General features: G+C 41.0%; 1 protein-coding gene across 4 annotated transcripts; it reads left to right on the top strand.

Moving 5' to 3' along the window:
* The first annotated feature begins 439 nt into the window (after positions 1-439).
* Positions 440-22,210, top strand: CNOT11 (CCR4-NOT transcription complex subunit 11). Of its 4 annotated transcripts, XR_013345833.1 has the most exons (8): positions 440-953; positions 6,285-6,449; positions 12,685-12,837; positions 13,181-13,383; positions 15,020-15,222; positions 17,409-17,570; positions 20,535-20,631; positions 21,847-21,865. XR_013345833.1 is itself a non-coding variant. In XM_077814476.1 (7 exons), exons 1-7 carry the CDS (start codon positions 521-523, stop codon positions 22,042-22,044), a joined length of 1,452 nt encoding a protein of 483 aa, XP_077670602.1. In that variant the 5' UTR covers positions 454-520; the 3' UTR covers positions 22,045-22,210. The 4 variants fall into 4 exon arrangements, 2 of the variants coding, with proteins under 2 accessions (XP_077670615.1, XP_077670602.1); XR_013345834.1 differs by lacking the exons at positions 17,409-17,570; positions 21,847-21,865 and adding an exon at positions 17,179-17,254 and having other exon boundaries at positions 444-953; XM_077814476.1 differs by lacking the exon at positions 17,409-17,570 and having other exon boundaries at positions 454-953; positions 21,847-22,210.
* Positions 22,211-22,740: the final 530 nt, after the last annotated feature.

Below are 22,740 nucleotides of genomic sequence, written 5' to 3'. Positions count from 1 at the left end.
AGGGGGCTCTGAGGCGGGAGAAGCCGGCACATCGCCCCGCCTCCCGTCCTGGGGCGGCCCCGCCTCCCTGGGCGGAGCACCCAGCCGCATCCCCGCTGGCAGCGGCCAATTCCTTGCCTGCTCCGGCTTCCACGGGGGCGGCGGCCGCCCGGCCGCCCCCCTGCTGCTGTGTCTCCCTTCCGCCCCCCGCTACACCACCGCCTGGTTTGTTGAACGACAGTGTCGCAAAGTTAAACACGCCGGGCCAGAGCCGGAGCGCGACTTTACGGTGGCGGCAGCCGACCTTTTGCCTCACTCCGGCTCCCATTGGGGGCAGCCGCCGGCCAATCCCCTGCCGCGATATCTCCCTCCAACGGCAACAATCCTGTGGTCCGTTGGCCGCCAGTGTCGTAAAACCGCCGTACCGGAGCCGGCGCGCAGCTTTACGGCAGCAGCGGCCCGACGAGCTCGGCGGGGTGGGGGGTAGGCGGTGCGGAGCCGGCCCGCCGGGGTGTGCACGCGCGCTCGCGCGGGGAGCTGGATGCCCGGGGGCGGGGGGAGCCCGGCGCCCTGCACTCTGGTGGGAGCGGAGGCGGGGGCCCCCGGCGCCGGCGGGGAGGCGGGCGGCGCGGCGGCCCCGGCGGGCAGGATGAGCCTGTCGCCCAAGGAGCTCTCGAGCCTGCTGAGCATCGTCTCGGAGGAGGCGGGCGGCAGCACCTTCGAGGGCCTGTCCAGCGCTTTCCACCACTACTTCGGCAAGGCCGAGCACTTCCGCCTGGGCTCGGTGCTGGTGCTGCTGCTGCAGCAGCCCGACCTGCTGCCCAGCCCGCCGCAGCGCCTCACCGCGCTCTACCTGCTCTGGGAGATGTACCGCACCGAGCCGCTGGCCGCCAACCCCTTCGCCGCCATCTTCGCCCACCTGCTCAACCCCGCGCCCGAGCGCGGCGACGAGGCCGAGCGGCCGCCGCTCTCAGGTACCGGCCCGGGGCGCGGGGGTTTCCGCTGAGCAACCGGCTCCGCTTCTCGGCGGCCGTCGCGTCGCTGCGAGGCCCGGTCTCCCCGGGGTGGGGTGGATGGGTGGGGGGGCCGCGCTGCTGAGGTGGCTCCCGGGCTGCGGCCGCTCAGCAGAGATCGGGCCCGAGTCTTTCGGGGGAGACAGGCAGGGGCTAGAAGGAGGCCCCGCGCGGAGTGATGTTTCGGTTTGTGTCCACGGGACCGGAGCCTGCCCCAGCCCCCTCCCTCGGCCGTGTGTGTGTGTGTGTGTGTATTTTTCACAAAAGTTTTTCAGGAGGTTAAGTTACATCGTTGTTCATCAAAGAACACTCCGTTGCCTCTGGTTTCGGTACCTGTCCCCTTAGTTCTTCACTCATCTAAACTGCCCTCTAGCAAGCAGCAAAAGAAACCCGGATTATTCTCAGGTCAGACACTTTAAAATAAGCCTTTCAGGCTTTCTTTCTACGTTATAAAACACCACGCACCCTTTTCCTTTGCAGTGCAGTTCAGAAAACATGTTTAAAAACACATCTCAACAGCGGTCATGCACCACTCCATTCAAACGGCAGTGCACATTGCTCTGGCTCTTAATTTTTGGGGGCATTAGATTAAAGCCATGAAAACCGAGAAGCTGTGCATGAAGATAAATTACCCCTCCAAAATCAGAAGGATTCTGGCTAAAGTAACTAATGTACATAGCAGATAAACTGAAGAGAAAAGGAGGACTTGTGGCACCTTAGAGACTAACAAATTTATTTGAGCATAAGCTTTCGTGAGCTACAGCTCACTTTATCGGATGCATTCAGTGGAAAATACAGTGCGGAGATTTTATATAAACAGAGAACATGAAACAAGGGTGTTACTATACACACTGTAATGATAGTGATCAGGTAAGGTGAGCTATTACCAGCAGGAGAGGAAAAAAACCTTTTGTAGTGATAATCAAGGTGGGCCATTTCCAGCAGTTGACAAGAACATCTGAGGAACAGTGGGGGGGGGGGCGGGAATAAACATGGGGAAATAGTTTTACTTTGTGTAATTACCCATCCACTCCCAGTCTCTATTCAAGCCTAATGTAAGGGTGTCCAGTTTGCAAATTAATTCCAATTCAGGAGTGTCTCGTTGAAGTCTGTTTTTGAAGTTTTTTTGTTGTAATATTCCAACTTTTAGGTCTGTAATCGAGTGACCAGAGCGGTTGAAGTGTTCTCCGAGTGGTTTATGAATGTTATAATTCTTGACGTCTGATTTGTGTCCATTTATTCTTTTACGTAGAGACTGTCTGGTTTGGCCAATGTACATGGCAGAGGGGCATCGCTGGCACATAATGGCATATATCACATTGGTAGATGTGCAGGTGAACGAGCCTCTGATAGGGCTTAATCACAAACAGCCACACTATGATGGTGTCATAGATAGGTGGACACAGTTGGCAATGGGCTTTGTTGCAAGGATAGGTTCCTGGGTTAGTGTTTTTGTTGTGTGGTGTGTGGTTGCTGGTGAGTATTTGCTTCAGGTTGGGAGGCTGTCTGTAAGCAAGGACTGGCCTGTCTCCCAAGATCTGTGAGAGTGATGGGTCGTCCTTCAGGATAGGTTGTAGATCCTTGATGATGCGTTGGAGAGGTTTTAGTTGGGGGCTGAAGGTGTTGGCTAGTGGCATTCTGTTATTTTCTTTGTTGGGCCTGTCCTGTAATAGGTAACTTCTGGGTACTCTTCTGGCTCTGTCAATCTGTTTCTTCACTTCAGCTGGTGGGTATTGTAGTTGTAAGAACACTTGATAGAGATCTTGTAGGTGTTTGTCTCTGTCTGAGGGGTTGGAACCAATGCGGTTGTGTCGTAGAGCTTGGCTGTAGACAATGGATCATGTGGTGTGGTTTGGATGAAATAGTTCATCTTACCTGATCACTCTCATTACAGTGTGTATGGTAACATCCATTGTTCATGTTCTCTGTGTATATAAAATCTCCCCACTGTATTTTCCACTACATGCATCCGATGAAGTGAACTGTAGCTCACGAAAGCTTATGCTCAAATAAATTTGTTAGTCTGTAAGGTGCCACCAGTACTCCTTTTCTTTTTGCAGATACAGACTAACATGGCTGCTACTCTGAAACTGAAGAGAGACAGGCATGCTTAACTCCATTCCCCAACACTGGAGAGCTGTTGGTTGTTTGAAGCCATGTAAGAGATGTCTCACTGTTTGTGTAGGGGGGAATTTGCAAGAAGTGAGGTTTTCCTGTCCCCTCTGTTCCCAGTACAAATAAATCCCTGGAATAGGGCCCTCTCTGTGTGATCCGGGGCCGAAAGGGGACCCTCTTCTCCACATATTTATTTTTGAGGGGCACGGTAACAGGTAAGCCTCCCTTCTTTAATCTAGTGCCCCCCAAACTGGGAATCGGAGTGATGTGTGCTGAGTGATGGATGACTCCTGTTGAGAGGTGCTTTTAAAAATTTTGTCTTTGAAATTGCCCTACGAAGGAAAGGAGGGGGGGCTGTTTGCTGTTTTGTGATAATTAAAGAAGGCCTGAATCACTTAAAAATAAGCATTTGACATGAGAATTATCAGGGTTTGCTTTTCTGCTTTGAAGAACTGGAGGGATTAATATCATCACAAGGTGCTGAAACCAGAGGAACTGAAGGAAGGGGAATTTGGAGGGGCAGTGTTATTTGATTAAATCCTAATTTAATCACATCATAAAAAACACCTTATGTTCCAGACAAACACTGGAAAGAACAAAAAAGTTCTTTTGTGAAAGATCAGAGAATATCAGGGTTGGAAGGGACCTCAAGAGGTCATCTAGTGAGTCCAACCCCCTGCTCAAAGCAGGACCAATCCCCAACTAAATCATCCCAGGCAGGGCTTTGTCAAGCCTGACCTCAAAAACCTCTATGATTCAGTGCTCCACCCCACTTTTCTGCATTTGGGAGCTGAGGGAGCACCCAGTCAAGCTTTTTAGAAAATAAAAATACAAGGAACTTCTGTTTTGATGTAAAAACAAGCAGGATTTTTTTTTCTTTTTTTGGCCAACTAACTTTAGATGTTGGATTATAGCTTGTTTGCAAACAGCTCGTTGTTTAAGTGTTCAAAACCTGAGCCATTTGTACCCATTGGTCACATGTAAAATGTTTAATCTCTGATTGGATGAGTTATTTTTAGCCTCTGATTTCTGGAGCTAATACAAATGAATTCTGGATTCTTTCTGAGTTTTAATAGTTTAAAACTTGCTTTTTCAGCAAAACGTTCACTTCATTAATATTTTCGAGAATGTTTATTGAAAGCAGCACAGTCAAATTGTTTGAACATTTAAATATTAAAGCAAACTTTTTTTTTCAGTATTCTCCAAGCTCTGTTGGTCATGGTTTAAAATGTGGGGTAAAGGGTGTTGAACTTTACAAGCACTGCTCTAGAGAGTATATAAACTGGCTGTATGCCACTAATTTAAATCCAAATGATTTTCAAATCCAAGCTTCCCCTCAGCTGAAAGTAAAATTCTGTGGATTCACTGGTGGCTATTAGAACTATTATCTTTGATGTGACTACTTGAAATATTGTCCTTCGGTATATATTTCAGTAAGAGGTATTTATAACATGCTGCAAAATGAGTCTCGAGTATTTATAACTTCATATGAAAAGTTCAAATTTTAAATTCTATTAAAGTTACTATAGTGCTTACTAAGGTGTATGGATGCGCCAAGTTTAAATTTTATTTACATTGAAAACTAAAATGGCTAAAGTACAAAATTCAGCATTTACAGAGTATTATAAATTCTGCTTTAACAACAAATGGAGATCTTGTTTAACACTTTTGATAGCTATAAAGTTCTGAAAACAGGCAAGTTCTGCTCAGTCTTAAAGGGATACTGTCAGTTTTACTTGGCCCAAAAATAAAGTTCCATAAAAATTTGTTTATAAACATTCAAGACTAATATAAATGTTTCCATAATTTTAACAAAGTTGTTTTGAAACAAACATTCCCTGCAGTGTGTGAAGCCCAAACTCAGCAGCATTAAGAACCTGAAAGAGAAACTGATGTGATTTGTATTTCTTGGCTTTGAAATGAAAATCAAACTATAAATAGTGACAGGTAAACTGGATTCTAAAAGTTTTTCACTTTGAATAATTTGTAGTGTTAATAGCAACTTGTTCACCACAAACTACAATGAATATTATGGCTGTGACTAGCAATGTGCTTGTTATTTGTTAAGAATTGATCATTGGTCTAAATTAGAAAACAAAATGATGCATCAAGACTGCTTGACATTCAAAACCAAATTTAAAAAGTTGTGTGGGGAAGGGTTGGGAGCTCTTTACTACTTATGCCACATTTTTCTCTTCTGTTCCTTCCCTGATGGCCTGTTTGTATTCACTGCTCTCTACAGAAGGGTTCAGCTTTCCTTGTATTTGCCTAGTTTTAATCAAATTGCCTTTCATTTCTGGAGCACCCAAATTCAAACTATTCCCCAAAGTGTAACAGAGCTTGATATGACTGTGTGGGTCTCATAGATGCAATTGCAATATAAGGGCTTACGTTTTACTAACATGGATGACCAAACATTGGTAACAGCTGAAGAACTAGGTTTTTTTAATTGTAATAATTAAACTAATTTTAGATGGCTTCATTAGCCCTTATGGTATGCTGTGACCTAGCCTTCAACCCAAAAATGGAGACATAGGGCTGTTGAAATAAGTCTAAAATGATTTAATAGTTAAAACCAAAGATACCTTGACTGGGTTTAGTTCATTAGACCAGTGTTTCCCAAACTTGGAACGCCGCTTGTTCGGGGAAAGCCCCTGGCGAGCTGGGCCGGTTTGTTTACCTGCCTCGTCCGCAGGTTCGGCCGATCGCGGCTCCCACTGGCTGCGGTTTGCCGCTGCAGGCCAATGGCGGCTGCGGGAAGCGGCAGCCTGTATGTCCCTCGGACGGTGCCGCTTCCCGCAGTCCCCATTGGCCTGCGGCGGTGAACCGCGGCCAGTGGGAGCTGTGACCGGCCGAACCTGCGGACGCGGCAGGTAAACAAACTGGCCTGGCCTGCCAGGGGCTTTCCCTGAACGAGCGGCATTCCAAGTTTGGGAAACACTGCATTAGACAGTTTAAGCAAAATTATTCTGTATTGCTCATATTTAAATACTACATAGACAGAGGCGTGGATTTAATTTAAAATATTAACACAACTGAATATTCTTAGTGTCAGCCTAATTCATACATTTTAATATTTGTGCCATAGTTTGTTTAGCAAACATCGCTCCTTCACAGTAGAAAGTGAAAAGTATTGATTGCCACTGTGTAACATGTGAGGAAAATTGTTTTTCTCAGGTTTCTTACCTCCCATAACTCCACCAGAAAAATTCTTCCTTTCCCAACTGATGTTGGCTCCTCCTAGAGAACTCTTCAAGAAGACTCCTCGACAGATTGCCTTAATGGATATAGGAAATGTGGCCCAGTCAGTGGATATAAGTGGACTTCAGCTAGCACTAGCAGGTAAGAAATAACAAACCATTTTAGGTATATCCTGACAGCTTTTCCTTGAGATAATAGTGAAAGCGAGATATTTCTTTTTAAGTGTAAAATGAGTTGAGCTATAATTCTAGGCTGTGGAAACTTCAAGCACAGAGCATTTTTAACTGCCTTATATTTGGCTTAAAAAGCAAGTTTTATACATGGAATTTTCTTCTTTGAGGCTGTGAAGACACTTTTTTTACAATATAGGAATAGGCTTTACATCTGAAACATGTCTTTTGTTCTGGTGGCTGTTTTCATGCTTAAATTTTATTCCCTTGTATCCTGTGCAGTGTTTCCAATTCAGAAACACAGGATAACTTATTATCAGGCAGCCATTACACCTCTTTCTTCAGTTATCTCTTTTGGCAAGCCCAGGTGTTATAACTGAATTTTTGGTAGTTTTTATAAATCTGAGATGATTCAGGTTTTTGTTACTTCCTGTATTGCCTCCAGATTGGGAAAGTGGCTAATTTGGCTGGCTGTATCTAGTAAAAGTGATTCTTTTGGACCACTTGGCAGGAGAAAGAGAGAAAAGGGTGGTGGTTGTGAGTCATCACTTATAGTAGGTCACTTTTGGAGCTACTGATTGAAACAGTAGGAAAGATGGATATAGTAAATGGGGCCAGTCTGGAGCACGAAAAATCCAAGTATGGTCTTATAAGGATGTGATAACCATTGTTTGAGACTAGGGACCGAATGGCTAGGCAGCAGTTCTGCAGAAAAGGACATAGGGGTTACAGTGGACGAGAAGCTGGATATGAGTCAACAGTGTGCCCTTGTGGCCAAGAAGGCCAATGGCATTTTGGGCTGTATAAGTAGGGGCATTACCAGCAGATCGAGGGACGTGATCGTTCCCCTCTATTCGACACTGGTGAGGCCTCATCTGGAGTACTGTGTCCAGTTTTGGGCCCCACACTACAAAAAGGATGTGGAAAAATTGGAAAGAGTCCAGCGGAGGGCAACAAAATAATTAGGGGACTGGAACACATGACTTATGAGGAGAGGCTGAGGGAACTGGGGATGTTTAGTCTACGGAAGAGAAGAATGAGGGGGGATTTGATAGCTGCTTTCAACTACCTGAAAGGGGGTTCCAAAGAGGATGGCTCTAGACTGTTCTCAATGGTAGCAGATGACAGAACAAGGAGTAATGGTCTCAAGTAATGGTCTCAAGATTTAGGTTGGATATTAGGAAAAACTTTTTCACTAGGAGCGTGTGAAACACTGGAATGCGTTACCTAGGGAGGTGGTGGAATCTCCTTCCCTAGAAGTTTTTAAGGTCAGGCTTGACAAAGCCCTGGCTGGGATGATTTAATTGGGGATCGGTCCTGCTTTGAGCAGGGGGTTGGACTAGATGACCTCCTGAGGTCCCTTCCAACCCTGATATTCTATGATCCTGTGAACTAAGTTTTTAATACCTAATCTCGGGATAATTAGACAAATATTAGTGTGATATTCAACCTATTGCCTGAGTTTTCCTGCCTTAGTCCTGTGTCTCCCTCTTTGAATTTTTCTGAGCATTTTTGTGAATGCTGTATTCTTTGACTTAAACTTTCAAAAATGACTTGACACTTTGGGTGCCCAAATTACAATGCATTGAAGGGGTCTGATTTTTCACAAGAGCTGTGTACCTGCCCTCTGAAAATCAGGTCCTTTTTGAATGGTGTCAAATTAAGAACCCCAAATTACTAAATTTGACTGTTTTTGCTGGAGGTTCCATGCATTTTGGTTTGTCCTGTCTTCAAAATACAAAGCCAGTAGTATTTTTGAAAACGGAACAAATTCATTGATATTGGTTGCTTTTAAAAATAAGTAGCTGAATGTGCAATGCTTATTCTGTATGTAGTGGATACAACAAAATTATACAATAAATCACATACATAACTAACTTGACTACATAGAGACCTTAGGCTATCTCTGATCTGACATGTTCATAACAGAGACAGTGTGGCTGAGGTAATATCTTTTATTGAACCAATTTCTGTTGGTGAGAGAGACAAGATTTGTTTCTTTGAATAAATGCCTGCCGTTGTCTATGTGCCTCATAGGAAGGCAACTGCTCTTGCTGTCTTGACACCTCAGAATCACCTTTTTGACTTCTCCATTTATAAAATAACTTGTTTCAAGTCCATATATTTCCCAGTAATCAAAGATGTAGAAAAGAAGTTAACTGAGTAGTCCGTAAAGTATAAAAAGAGTGAAACAAAAAAAACTTAAAAGTTATTGAGAACTTTATTTATATTTGTCCCTCTTTCCTAGCCAATCTTGTCATGTAAGAGTTGTAAATCTTGATGGCTTTTGTAAAGGTGTTCTCCTATTCAGAATATCCCTGGATTCATTTTAGGGACAAGTTTGGACCTTGTTCTAGAATGTACCTCACAAAGATTTACTGCTATTCAAAAAATTTTAAAGCATTCTGTCAGGATAACTATCCTGAATGTTAAATTACATATGGGAAAGACAACTGATGTATCCTGTCCTTTAATATCTGATCTTCTCTGAGTAATATCCTAAGTAACAATCAGAATTTAAATATGAACAATTTGACTTGCAGCTGTAATTGCTTTTTTTAAAGGGCAGAAATACAGTTTCCTAAGGACTTTGTTTAGATTTTTTTGTTTGATCAGTATTAACTTCTCTTCAACCTGCTGATTTGCAGAATGTTTTTGCAAAATTTGCTTCTGTTTCTTTATTTGTACTTCTGCCTGTTTGGATCATTATCCTGCCAAAAACGTCATTTTCTGATGCTGGTGGGAAAAGGAAGTTTTCTGGCAAAATACTGCCTTTATTCGATACGGTTAGCCTGACAGAAGACTACGTTGGTTAAGGGTAATTGGCTTGTAGTCAAAGCTGCTTTTTCCAATACATTTCAGCACCTTCCGTTAGGAATCAAAGGAAGCTTCCTGCAATTTACAGAAGAGGAAAAATGTAGCACCACAATAGAGATCTCCAACTGCTTGCCTTTGAATAGCTTTTTTACTTTAGGTGGCTTGGGTTAAGGAGCTTATGCTCTTCCCATACACAAATTAATCTTTAGCTCTTTTATTAAGGATTCTGCTTTAAATACAGCTTTTGCTTTCCCTAATCCCCAAGAATTGATCTGGCCTGATCCTGTAACCTTCTGCTTGTGGGCAGACTGCAGTGACCACATGGAGCTTCACTGAGTTCATTGGAGACTCCTTGCAAGCCCAAGAGACTTCATGTGTGCACTGAATTGCAGGACTGGGGCCTAAACCTGTTGTAGATCTCATAATAATATCCGATGGTACTTTATTGTCTGGGAATACTGGGGTCCAAATCAAACCTACAATTTACTATCAACTGTTGACCAGCTATGACCTTAAGATGAACACCACAGTGCCACCAAACTGAAATGATATCTACTCATCTTTTAGATGTGACATTTAGCCTGTTGGATTACTTGTAATGTGCAGGAATTGGTCAAGAATATTCCAAAAAAAATTCTTAGGCTTGTATACTGAAGTTCTAAATAGTTTATAAACCAGTAGAAGCATTCTGAAAATTGGTGAAATTGGATTTTTATTTTTTGCAATCAAATATCTTTTCTTGGGAAACTGGTAAAGAAGTATTCAAGTATATCATACATATCCTTGAAGGAAAAATATCCTACCAAATTAGTTCAGTGAGTCAATATTCAGATAAAATAAAACAGAAAACCACCAGGTACTTTGCAAACTTAATAACTTCTGCTTATTCCTTTGCTTTGATGGCAAAGGTTCATGCTTGCTCCCTTGCCAGCCATAGGAAATACACTTAGAAAAAAAGCCTTTGGACTCCGCAGGCTACCATTATCTGTGGAAGAGAGTTCTGTTATCTGACATTGAGTCTATTTTTGGGAAGGGGTTCAGTTAAAATTTTGAACACTAGATAATTAGGGGGCCATATCTAGCATGAAGAACATTTCTGCAGAGAAAAGCTCTGAGTACTAGCTCACCAGGTTCTAAATAAAGGGGAAAGTATAAACAAATTCGGTGTAGGTAGAGGCAGTATACAAGCTCAGTTACACAGGAAATGAAGCAGTAGTTTCATTTCAGTACGGTGTCTCTCTTCAGTGACTGCTGGGCACAAAACAAGAGCTGTATTAGTTATGGGACCAAGATTTCAAGCTTCAAATTATTAGAGGCTGAATCTGTTAAGGAGCATGCTATGTAAAAAATGCCTACAAAAGGATGAAAACTCCCTGAATGACTAGATATAAGCACATACTTAGACTTCCCCTTGCAGATGGAGTCTGTTAGCAATGCTGTGGGGCTGGCATCTGTTAGTCAGCTACTGACTTTTGTGAAGTAAGGTTGACCTATTTTAAAATGAACTGATCAGGGTGACAGAAAGTAAAGACATCCTTTTTCACAGTACTACAGAGGTCATAAAAGTTGGAGCCTGAAATTTAGGATTAGGAATAAAGGGTCAGCTACTCCCAAGTCCTCAACTTGTTTGAGTGCTCCTATGACAGAAGCCATGTTATGGTTTCTCAGAATGTATCTATAAGTTTAAAACCTATTTTCCTTTCTCTGTAAGCAGCTTTGCAGTAACAAAGAATATCTACTGGATTTAGTAGTAGTACTGTGTAATTTATTTTCTATGCTGTGTAATTTGGCCTTTTTAGGGGCATTGTCCACCTCTGAACAATCCTTGCTTACAACTGTAGTCCAGATAGTGCTGGATGTCCCATGCTGCTGGCTCACTTCCAGATGCATAACATTTTAATTTATATTAGACTCCTAATATATATTTTTTCAATGTAAGCAATTGCTATAGTTGCTACTGGGATGTTGTGACAACAGATGGGGGAAGGTAGTTAGTCTGTGCAACATCACTAAAAACACAGTCCACGTCGAAAAATCTTTTACCTCTGATTTAGATTTTCTTATGGCCCCCATTATTGTAGAGTCTGAATGTCTGTTTGTGTGGGTCTTCACACAACAGTGGGGAAAGCGGGGGGAGGGAGAGAGAAATGTGACTGTAAAAACACAATTGGCAGGGGGACAAGTCTGGCAAGAATAGTGCATGAAAAACTACTCCAAACTCATTTTTTGAAACTGACTAGATCTGGGGTTCTAATTCTTTCCATAAGCTAGCTCACATCCTAGAGCAGGGGTTCTCAACCTTCTTTCTGAACCCTCCCCTTCCCCCCAAAATACTATTAAAAACTTCAGGGCCCTGTGGGGCACCGGGGTTTGGGGCTTTGGCCCCATTTAGGGTTATCATGTTTCAGGTTCCCCAAAAGAAGGCACGGCCAGAGGGCGGAGGCAGAGGGGGAGCAGGAAGGAGTCGTCCCCTAACCCTCCTGTGCCCCTTCTACCCTGACCTCTGCACTCCCCTTCCATGCTTCCTGTGCACCTGGTGCAGCCTGTCTCTCACCTCCAGCAGCTGCACATAGCTCCTCCCTGGAAACAGCCACAGCCTGTCCTCTTTCTGCCCTTCCCACCAGCCTTGCAGCATGGGATTAGCTCACCTGTTGCGAAATGCAGCCCCAACTGGAGCTGCTCCCTAGAGAAAGGGTTCAGGATCTGGCAGCATGAGGCTGACATGCTGCATTGTGAAGCTGTTTGGTCCCTCACAGCTGCCAGATCCTGCCCCATCAGCTACAAGGGAAGGAACCAGTGAGGCTCTGCAAAAGCCCGGATATAGCCTCTGATTTGAAAAAATCTGCTCAGACAGACAGTGGAGAATCAAAAGAGGCTATGCCTGGGGAAAACCGGACATATGGTAATCCTAGGGTGCCGGGGCTCCTGCCTCAGAGGGCGTGGCCTCCTGAAACAGCTCTTGGCCCCCCACTTGAGAACCACTGTCCCAGAGGATTCTCACAGATAGCTTATGTTCTCACCCATTCCCAGTCGATCACTGCATTGCTCCCATTTGCAATTATGTAAATCCTTGTGACAAATACAACAATTGCTGTTTTCATGGAAAAGTAATACTGGGAAAGTGTTAGTATTTTTAGCTATCTAATGCAGTTTTAGGAAGTGGAAAGGAGGAGAGCCAACACCATGTGACCGACCAATCAACTCTTTGCACACCACCAGCAAATGCTCCATGGCCCACCGTTTACAAACCTGAACTAGATTTCATGTTAACACTGTCTCTTTAAGCCAGTGCTGTTCTAAAGCTCAGATTGTCTCCTGCTACTTTTAGTATTCCTGACATCTGTATTTTGGTTGTATGCTTTAATATCATGGGCTGAACTTTTTTTCAGAGCGTCAGTCTGAGTTGCCAACACAGAGCAAAGCTAGCTTCCCCAGCATTCTCAGCGATCCTGACCCAGATTCCTCAAATTCTGGTTTTGACAGCTCTGTTGCCTCACAGATCACTGAAGCTTTAGTGAGTGGACCAAAACCACCTATAGAAAGTATGTGCATCTTTGTTTACTCTTAAGTTTCTGTAGTCTTTGGCACAATTACTTAAGGAGTGATATAAATGATGTGTTGAGCTACTTTTCTGTAGATTGGATTGTATGTGACCAAGCTCATACGTCATAGTACAAAACTCCAGTAAAAACAAATTCATCTGATTGTACGTTGAAAAGTATTACAGTTGTGGGAGGGAGAGAGGTATTGCTATTGTCAACCTTATATTAAATATGCAGTATAATAACCTTCTAAATGTAAAATGATTTTTCATTGAGTAATACGAAAAGGACTTCACCTCTTTACTTTTCCTTTGAAAGAAATCTTCACAACATTGTCTTTCAGGTCACTTTCGACCAGAGTTTATCCGGCCACCACCTCCACTCCATATTTGTGAGGATGAGCTGGCTTGGTTAAACCCAATAGAGCCAGATCATGCAATTCAGTGGGATAAGTCAATGTGTGTTAAAAACAGCACTGGAGTGGAGATCAAACGCATCATGGCTAAGGCTTTCAAAAGTCCTTTGTCCTCTCCCCAGCAAACACAGGTGGGTACTATGTGCTAGCTGCCCTCCCTTCTAATCTTTCCTATGCATGTTCTTGTATTTCATACATTTTAGAAAACTAGGGTCAAATTAAATGACTTAAATAGTACTCAACTCATTATATTTGGGGTTGACAGAATTCAATTTTTTAAAATAATTTCAGTGAATAATATCAATATTTGTTTATTTAAGCATTTTTAAATTTTTTATCAATTTATAATTTCCTATATTTGTGAACATTTGGGGTCAGACAGTAATTATTTAATGACAGTAAATTTTGAGATTCAAAAAGTTAAAGCTTCATAACCATTAAAACAGAAATTGTCAGCATCACATGTCAAAATATACAAAGTAAATATCCTTAAATCAAACTCTTAAGTTCTCAAGCAGCATTGTTCTAAGTTGGCCTATCTGTACATTTCAGTTATCATTGATGGAAATATTTTGCATTGTTGTATATATGGTGAAATCAACATATACAGATGATAAAAAAATCTAATCTTTCCACGCCTATTTATATTACATAAAATTAAAATAGTCACAGAGCAGACCCAGTGAAGCAGAATGATGGAACTCAAAACAAACAGTAGCCCGAGGTGCTAAGATGGAAGTGTCACTACAAGATTTAAACTCTCTAAACTCCTGTGTAGAGCACTAATCTGTCTGTGGGCACTCCAGAAGTTTGAAGATTTGTCCTGCCAAGGAGTGGACTTGCTTAAAACTGTCTCCAAATTTAGGAAATCTCAATATTGTTTGAGTTGTCTTGTCTCAATACCAAAATTCTGGAGTCTTGGTTTGTGTATGGTCAGGTGAGGAAAGCATTTTTTAAAACTTGGCAGTGTGTGTTGAAACAGCAGATAGACATTAGCTGAACAAATGGAAAATGTGACTAGTAACTAGCAACAGTATTTCCCTGCTAGGATAACCTTGTTGCAGTAATGCTGTTTCAGGTTTGGCAGAGGCTTTCAATAAGATGTTTATGTAGAAATGCTAAGGGCCTAATCTTGTCTGGCTGAAGTTAGTCAGAGTGTTACTACTGACTTCAATGGGTCTTAGTCTTATCATTGTACTGTATAAGGAGAGAGATGTTCTAGAACAACTATCTCTTTCTGTCTAAGATAACTTATCAAAGTTGTTGGTAAGGTCAGTTAAACAGTGTATTTTCCGGTTCAATGAAAGAGCTAGAGCAAGAGATAAAAATGAAACTTGGATTATGTGGGTTTAATTTTTTCCACAACATACAAGGCTACTAACTGCCATGAGCTTCAAACCCTAGCTTCTTTTAAAGGCTTTTCTGTGCAGTTGCCCTGGGGCAGAAACTGAAATATTAGAAGAAAACAAAATATGTATAAGAAGAAATACTTAAATCCAAGTGGCTAGAATTATTCTCCTTTTGTATAATATAGATGGATTATTGCTTTTGTTTTGCAGGCTACATCATTTTTGTAAAAAATGCATAACCTGTTGACAATTACAGGAAACTTGGAGTCGTTGTTCATATCACTGGAATTTCTGCACAAGGCAGAATATTTTATTAAACTAAGTCATAATAAAATCCAGGCTAGGTTTCTAGTTCACCTTGTGTGGTCAACCATGTACAGTTTAATTCAAATTTAAAATGATGTTGTTTTTTTTATAGCTTCTTGGAGAATTAGAAAAGGACCCCAAGCTTGTTTACCACATTGGCCTCACTCCTGCCAAACTGCCTGACCTGGTGGAAAATAATCCTTTAGTTGCTATAGAAATGTTGCTTAAGCTAATGCAGTCCAGTCAGATAACAGAGTATTTTTCTGTCCTGGTCAACATGGACATGTCTTTACATTCAATGGAAGTTGTAAATCGGTAAGTGTTCCTTGTCATCTTAAATCTAAACTTATCTTTGTGAGTTCTCGCACTGGAGTGCTCTGATCAGTGCTGTTTTTTAAAAAAATGAAAGCATAATGTTTCACAGGAAGTACCTGATGAGTTTTACTGATTGTGGCTTTATGCATAGTGGTATAGTCAAATTTGAAAAGTAGCTTGTTCCACTGTGCCCCTAAAGGGTACCAAAGTTAGCAGGAGTTTAGGAAATAGCTGTCAAATTTCATTGAAATAGGTTTTGGCCTGAAAAAGATGGTCCTTGTGCACAAATCAGACATATTAAAGCAAGAAGGGGGAAGAGAAGACTCCTCTATGCTCTTTTACCACAGGACATGATCATTGGCTGGAAAAGTGCTGAACTCATCTGACTAAATATACCAATTTATACTATATAAGCAGACTCACTAAAATGCAGTGAAGCAGCTTTGAATTACCTGTCCTCTTGCCAAAAGAAGTCTGAACACTATCATTCAAAACTGCCTGTATGTCAAGTTAGTTTCATCCCTTTTAAGGGTTTATTCAATGAAAGGTGTAATATTGCTAATTAATTCAAACAAAGTAATAAACACTTCTTCATGAAATGCCACTAACATGAGAGGCACAGTTCATTTCAGTAGGAGTATTCACAGAAATAATTATGCAATATATCTTAAAACAAGGCTGTGCGTAGTAGTGGTTTTGCCTCTGTGATATGAGTGTTGTGTCCGCCATTTTGTTCTGCAAATGAAATAGGGCAAATCTTGAAATCTTGCTTCTTATTTGAAATTCACATTGAATCCCACCTCTTAATAGAAAAGTGTAGTTCTATTGGGTTAATGGCAATCTCAGTAGAATGTTATGCTTAACTAGAAGATTCTTACTTTTCTACATTTATATTTCCAAAGAAAATCAACTCTTCTGTGCTGTTGTAAATCAAATCACGTGACAGTGAATGTATTTAGTTTGAATGGTTGTGGCTTCTCTCATTTTCATGTTGAACTTGACAATTATTTATATGTAAAATTTCTTTGTGTATCATCTGTGTACATCAAGAGAACACTTTTAGTAGGAATAAGCTTTTTTCAGTCTTCACAGCTTTATGAAAATTTATCTGATCACCACAAACTTTTAAACTGAGTTTTTGCCTAATAACCACCATCTAATATACAAAAGCATCCTTATTAGAGAGCAGCTAGTTCTATGAATAACAGCACTCATATGAGAAAGTGACAATGTATCCTTTAAAAAAAAATCTATCTTTAACATTTCAAGATTTGCTAATCAATAAGCCGTAAACGTTTTAATATTGCCATACTTATCTGCTACAGGAATGCACAAAATGACAGAATAGTGCACTTCTGGGGTCTTGCAATAATTAGATTCAGAAATAGTATTAGTTACTGTTGTTTTCCAAAATAGACTGTAGAAATGGCACTAGCTTATTTAACAAATCTGTTCCACTGGTGTACTCTGTACCTGACACAAGTGGTAAATGTTCATGTTTTTACTGTTAGTCCTGCAAGACTGAGACAGATTCTATTTCATATTATGCATCGGAATTATTCCATTCAGTTACATCAGGTACCGTTGCTTTCATTGGGTTTAATTTAGCTCACTGACCATTTTTAACGTGTGTGTGTGTGCAATAAAGAACGTAACTTCTCCTAGGGTATGTCTGTCTACACAGCAAAGGGGCTGTGGGGCTGCTTCATTGCTGTGTAGACTTCCGAGGTTGGGCTCTATCCCCATCCCAGAAGTCTACACAATAATGAAACAGCCCCGCCGCTCATTGCTATGTAAAGTTTGTAGAGGAGTAGTGAAAAAACTTCACTTGTAAATTGATCACCTTTGATATTGAAATTGGAGACAGATTTCAATGCTATTTTTAGTCCTCTTAGAATAGTATTGTACTGATACTCCTGAGGCCTATGGGGAAGCACTAATAGAGAGATTTTACAGCAGCTCATCTTAACTGGAATGACTTTTTTGGGGTGGAAGAGAAGAATCAGAAGATGTCAACAAGAGCATGTGAAGGGTGAGATTGTCGTTTTTGCCTAGAGTTTATGGAAATACAATCTGGGAGCATTTTAATACCAAAACTACTACTAGTGTGAGTCTGAGGAAGTACTGCTTCTACCAGGGTAAAGTTATGATCTCGTTTCCTTGTTTCTCGCTTTCTCTCTCCTCAGACGCCTCCCCTGTTATCTCTACTGTTTTGCAGCAGGCAGAATGAACAGGAGCAACAAGAAACACACAGTTCTTGTTCATTCAGTCAGCTGGAGAGCTGTGCCACCTGCTATAGAGGGAAAAGTCCTACATCTGGAGTCAGTGCAGTGATTCTTTAACAGAAGGTTCTGCTAGCTCGTGTTACTTTTAAAAGAGTCTACTTAGAGACACTGACCGCAATGGATTTTGATGCCTCTGTATAATGCTACGCTTATGGATGCTGTAAACTTCTAGAGCGAAAGCTCCATTGCATACGATGGGTACAACAGAACTGTTATGCAGGGGCATTTCTTTGCTTTTATTTACATAACACACAAACTAGATTAAATTGCAAAGTCACACTCGAGAGTTTGAAAATGCCAGAATAAAAGTTGTCTGTGCAGCTTTAATTGGGCCCCCTTGTGCCTGTACGTTGATAGTCTTTATTTACATGATCCCATACAATTTTTCCACAGGACCCCCACCTCCTTCAGTGCACGGGATGTACTTGCTCTGGATTGGAATCAGGGCTGTGTAGTGAAACAGACTATCTAGAACCCTGCCTCATTTGTTGCAGAACTTGGAAGGTGTGTAGTGAAGAGAAAGGATGACCTCATGGTTAAGGCAGTTGGAGAATTGTATTCTGCCTCAGCCAGAGTTCCTGTGTGATGCTACACAAGTCACTTGAACCAAACCCTTCGCAGGTCGTCACTAATTGTGTGTTCTTCATTTTCTGGGTGCCTGACTTGATTTGCAGAAGTGCTGAGCATTCAGAGGAGGGTTTGAATAGTATGCAGTACATAAGACTTAAGGCCCAAGGGCCACATAGTGAACAATGAGTATAAAACAAAATATTGAACAGCTGCTCTGCTCACTTAGTGAGCATCATCCTTCCTGTGCCTTAAATGAACCAGGGGTCTTGTGGAAAAAATACTGTATCATAATGCATACACACAAGGGAGCCAAATTAAGCCTGCACAGGCAACCTTAAATCAGGTATTTTGTGACTCTTGAGTGTTTGACATGAAGGTCACCCCCTGCCAAAATTTCAAGTCCCTGTTCCAAAGCATGGGGGCAGGGGAGTGCATCAGAGAAAAGGTCACCAGAATATTTTAACATGGGCAAAACTTATTTTTCCCTTGTCTCATTCTTGGAAATGGCTGAATTATTTTGGTTAACGTTTAAAAAAAAATCAAGCTGAGGTGTAGACATCCAGCATGTAAAATTTCAGCCCAAATATTAAAGTTTGGCAAAGTTATAAGCAACTGAAAACAGGGTCTTAATGGGAAGGGTAGTGCTACCTTACTCTGAAGTGCTACCAACCCCACCTATAATACAGCTGATTTTTTTTTTGCTTCTGGCATCAGAGATGCACTCAAATTTGCTTAGTTGGGACAAACTACTGTCAGATAAGTATGTTCTCAGAAGTTTTATTATAATAGGCTTGGATGTTGACTTCCAGATCTATTGTAATTGACCAGTTGGGTTTCATACCCATGATTAAATGTTACTGTAGTGATATGTAGCTTGCTTGTATGTTCATGCATTAAGCAACCATTTTTGAATGAGAAGCCTAATTCTTCTTCCCCTCATGCCAAACCCTGTAGTTTTCTTCCTTCCTGTCCCCACTTCAGCACTGCAGACTACTTTTCTGGATGTTTAAAAAAGAAAAACTGCTAACACTGATCTGCATTAGTCTTCTGAGTAAAATGTTTTAAGTATTTAACCTGAAAGTTTCCCAGAGGCTACAAGCTAAATGAGAAGTAGTTGGAACTTCTTCCCCATCTCTTGGTCTTTCAACTATTCACGCAAATTTGTGAAGCGTTCCATACTATTCAAGGAGTTGTTAAACACCTGGGCAGGAGTTTTCCATAAAATTTAAAATGGTTGGCAGTGTCAAAAGGGAAGTTTGAGGTGAGGGAAATCAGGTAAAGTAAATGTCCTGTGGGATATAAAAAACACTTGCAAAGTCTTATGATAAGACACCTACTGACCTACATGCTCCAGTCTTCCGAACCACTTCATTAAAAAGCCAAAACCTTTGTGATCCAGCAAAGTTCCATACTGGTTGCACAGCAGTCTAGTGCAAGCTGGAGCATCTTGCAGAACTGCATCTAACTGGCATACTTCAAATGTGATGTAAGATCATTCCTTAGTTGTAGTACCTCTCTTACTTTGTGGGTATTGAAACAACTTGAAAACAACTTAAAAGTCCCCTTCAAACAAGTCAGATGGCAGTTGTACACCTTAATGATCCATTAGTATAGTACATGTATTGCGTGATTGAAGATATTATGTCTATAGCACTATTCTGAAAGCACAAGCTCTCTTGCTTTCTCGTATTTTAAAAAAATGTTCTCTAGCTCGCTCTTTGGTGAGACACTTCTGGTTCTTCACACCAATAGTGTGATTAACATGTTTAGTCATTTAAAGTCTTTTGAACTTATTTTGAAATCCAGATATTAATGATGTTCTAATTCCCATGATTTCTAAATTTAGAACCCTGAAAAAAACTAAGGCAAACTAACGTTTTTGAAGCACAAAATAATGCTGTTCCAGTTGTGTATTTTAGAAGAAGTGTTCCAGCTTCTAGAACTTGATCTCTGATGCTGATATACACAGTTGTATTTGATGCTTGCTACAGTATGAAATTGTCACTCAAATAAGCTCTAATCTACTCAGATAAGTAACTTGAGAGTTTCTGTTGCTCCGCAAGCAGTGCCCATCACTAGCTTCTGTAGGGTGTAAGAAGTGCATCTGCTTATTAGACAGTAAAGATCACATGGGTGCCTTTGACGTAGGCCTCCTGCACGGAGACATCTAGAGAGTAACATTAAATAAAACCAATTTCTATATTGCACTTGATGTAAAAATAGATTTGCCTTTTGATGTTGGTGTCCGGCTAGTGCAACACACTTATTGGACATAACTAAAATGTTTGGAGTTATGGTCTTTTGACAACTCCCTTAGACATTACAGTGGATTGTCGATGAATCGTATACAAATTTGAATTATGAGGGTAACTATACTTGTCCATTGTTTAATGGTACTATGGATGATTAACTTGCTACTTTATCTGTACATTAATCAGCTGGTTTTACATTTAACAGGCTTACTACAGCAGTTGATCTCCCTCCTGAATTTATTCACCTTTATATCTCCAATTGCATCTCTACCTGTGAACAAATTAAGGATAAATACATGCAGGTGGGTATTTGAGAACGACTTGGTTAAAAGTCAAGATGAGGCATCTTCAGTAGTGAGATTTAATAAGGTGACTACATTGGGAATTCACATATTCCCTCTTTACGAATTGTGACTTCAAGAAGTAAAATACCGCTTTAATGAAATTCTGATGTTTAATAAGCATATGATTGAGATGGGGTTGTTCCTTCAGTATTTTTATAGGCGCACAGGTAGTAGTCTTAATTTTCTGCAGAGTACTTCATGCATTCAGTAGAAAAGTAATTGTACAGTGCTTCCCTTACATTATTCAGGACTTTATATGGTGTCAGAGAGAGTCAGATCTCTCACTTGGTACCCTTCTCTCCATCCACATATTAGATTTTTACCTCTTCTCCCTGTCCTCAAGCTTCCAGATCCTTCCACTTCTAACTTTATTTCTGCATAGCGCTGTGCTTTGTCATCAGAGAAACACTCCAGAATCTCCTGCACTTTTTAGTACTGCAAAGGGAAGTGCCCACAGTTACCAAAATAAACAGAAGGCATTCTGTTTCTAAGGACACGCTATGCAAAAAAGAATTACACTTGAAGTGGAAACAAAATGGCTCTCAGGGCTAATGTGTGGCATTTCAAAACCTTAGCAAATGAGGCAGCACCCTGTATTTCCAACCTTCTTGCCCTGCGTTTGGCATGGCTCCCAGCTTTTTAAAATTCCTCCCAGTCTGAAAAAATCCACAAATTCTATCCTCTAGCATGAGAAATTATTCTGCAATAATTTCTTTTAGGAAACATTACTCTTAAAATGGGTTCTTTTTCCTAAAAGTAATGACTAAGTTATCCTTAATGCTCAGTACATATATTTAATATCCTCTTGAGTCACTCTATTGTGGAAATCTTGTATTCAGATCCAAGTTTTTGCCCAAGAGGTAGCCATGCCACCTACGTATAAAGTAAGTATACAGTGGTAGGACCTAGTTTGTACAATCAGTAAAAAAAATTTCATGCAGGACTGAGGAGCATGTCCAGCTCCCTATCCTTAACATTTCATTATAGGGCAGCAGATGGGAAAAATAAAGGGCTAAATGCAGATTGTATAAATCTTGAAGTGAAAAGGTTGGTAAACTGATATAACTAATTCCAGTTGAATTGTCACAAAATACCAGTACAAAGGGTCAGACTCTTCAACAGAATTGCTTGGACGTATTTTCAGATATTAAAGCCAGACCTTTTCTGTTTCAGAACCGCCTGGTACGTCTCGTTTGTGTCTTTCTCCAATCTTTGATCCGGAACAAAATTATTAATGTACAGGACTTGTTTATAGAAGTGCAGGCATTTTGTATTGAGTTCAGTCGGATACGAGAAGCAGCTGGCCTTTTCAGATTGCTGAAGACATTGGATACTGGGGAAAACCCTTCGGAGGCAAAAGCTTCAAAATAAGACCCTTTCAAAATTTGGCGAAACAGCAGTCAGCTGAATGTTCTGTATCATTACTTTTTTGTGTATAAATTTTAAACTTAAATCAGTGGATTGCTTGGTTTAATACTGTATAAATAGCATTTTATGCATAAAGCAAGGCAATAAATATTGCTTTTCTGATACTAGACCATCTTGAATTTGTTTTGATTTTTGACTCTGGACACACCGTATTTTCTGTCCTTGACTATTAAGCCTGAGGAACAATAATCCTTAATGGAAGAATCTCCTAAAGTGCAAGCATTGCTTACTTCTAAGGGACTTAAATTTTACTGGAGGATTATGTGATGCCCCTGTCCAAGAAAAATAAGCTTGGAGGGGGAAGGACAGAACATGAGAATGTCCAACATGTTCAGTGAGTTGTTTCAAATCACGCTAAGCAAGCTTAGAATTGCTACTGCCAGTTGAAACTGAGGGAGTGATGTCACTCCAAATTCCATCATGCCAATTTTTTTAATAAATTCACGGTACCTGTAGAGCTTTAGATTAAAAAAAATTACATTTCTAGGGAAAATATAGATGCGACATGCTAATCACTCCTTTTAATCTTTAAAGTAATCGTGAAGGGTTACTCCATCAACAGTTCTTGTCTCAATATTCTGAGACTGACATGGCTACAACTACACTGCACGCATCCTAGAATAGATTTCAGAGTGGTAG

Source organism: Eretmochelys imbricata, chromosome 1, assembly GCF_965152235.1.
Source record: "Eretmochelys imbricata isolate rEreImb1 chromosome 1, rEreImb1.hap1, whole genome shotgun sequence".
NCBI lineage: Eukaryota > Metazoa > Chordata > Testudines > Cheloniidae > Eretmochelys > Eretmochelys imbricata.
The sequence above is the reverse complement of the archived record's forward strand: the minus strand, read 5'-3'. Positions and strand labels throughout refer to the sequence as shown.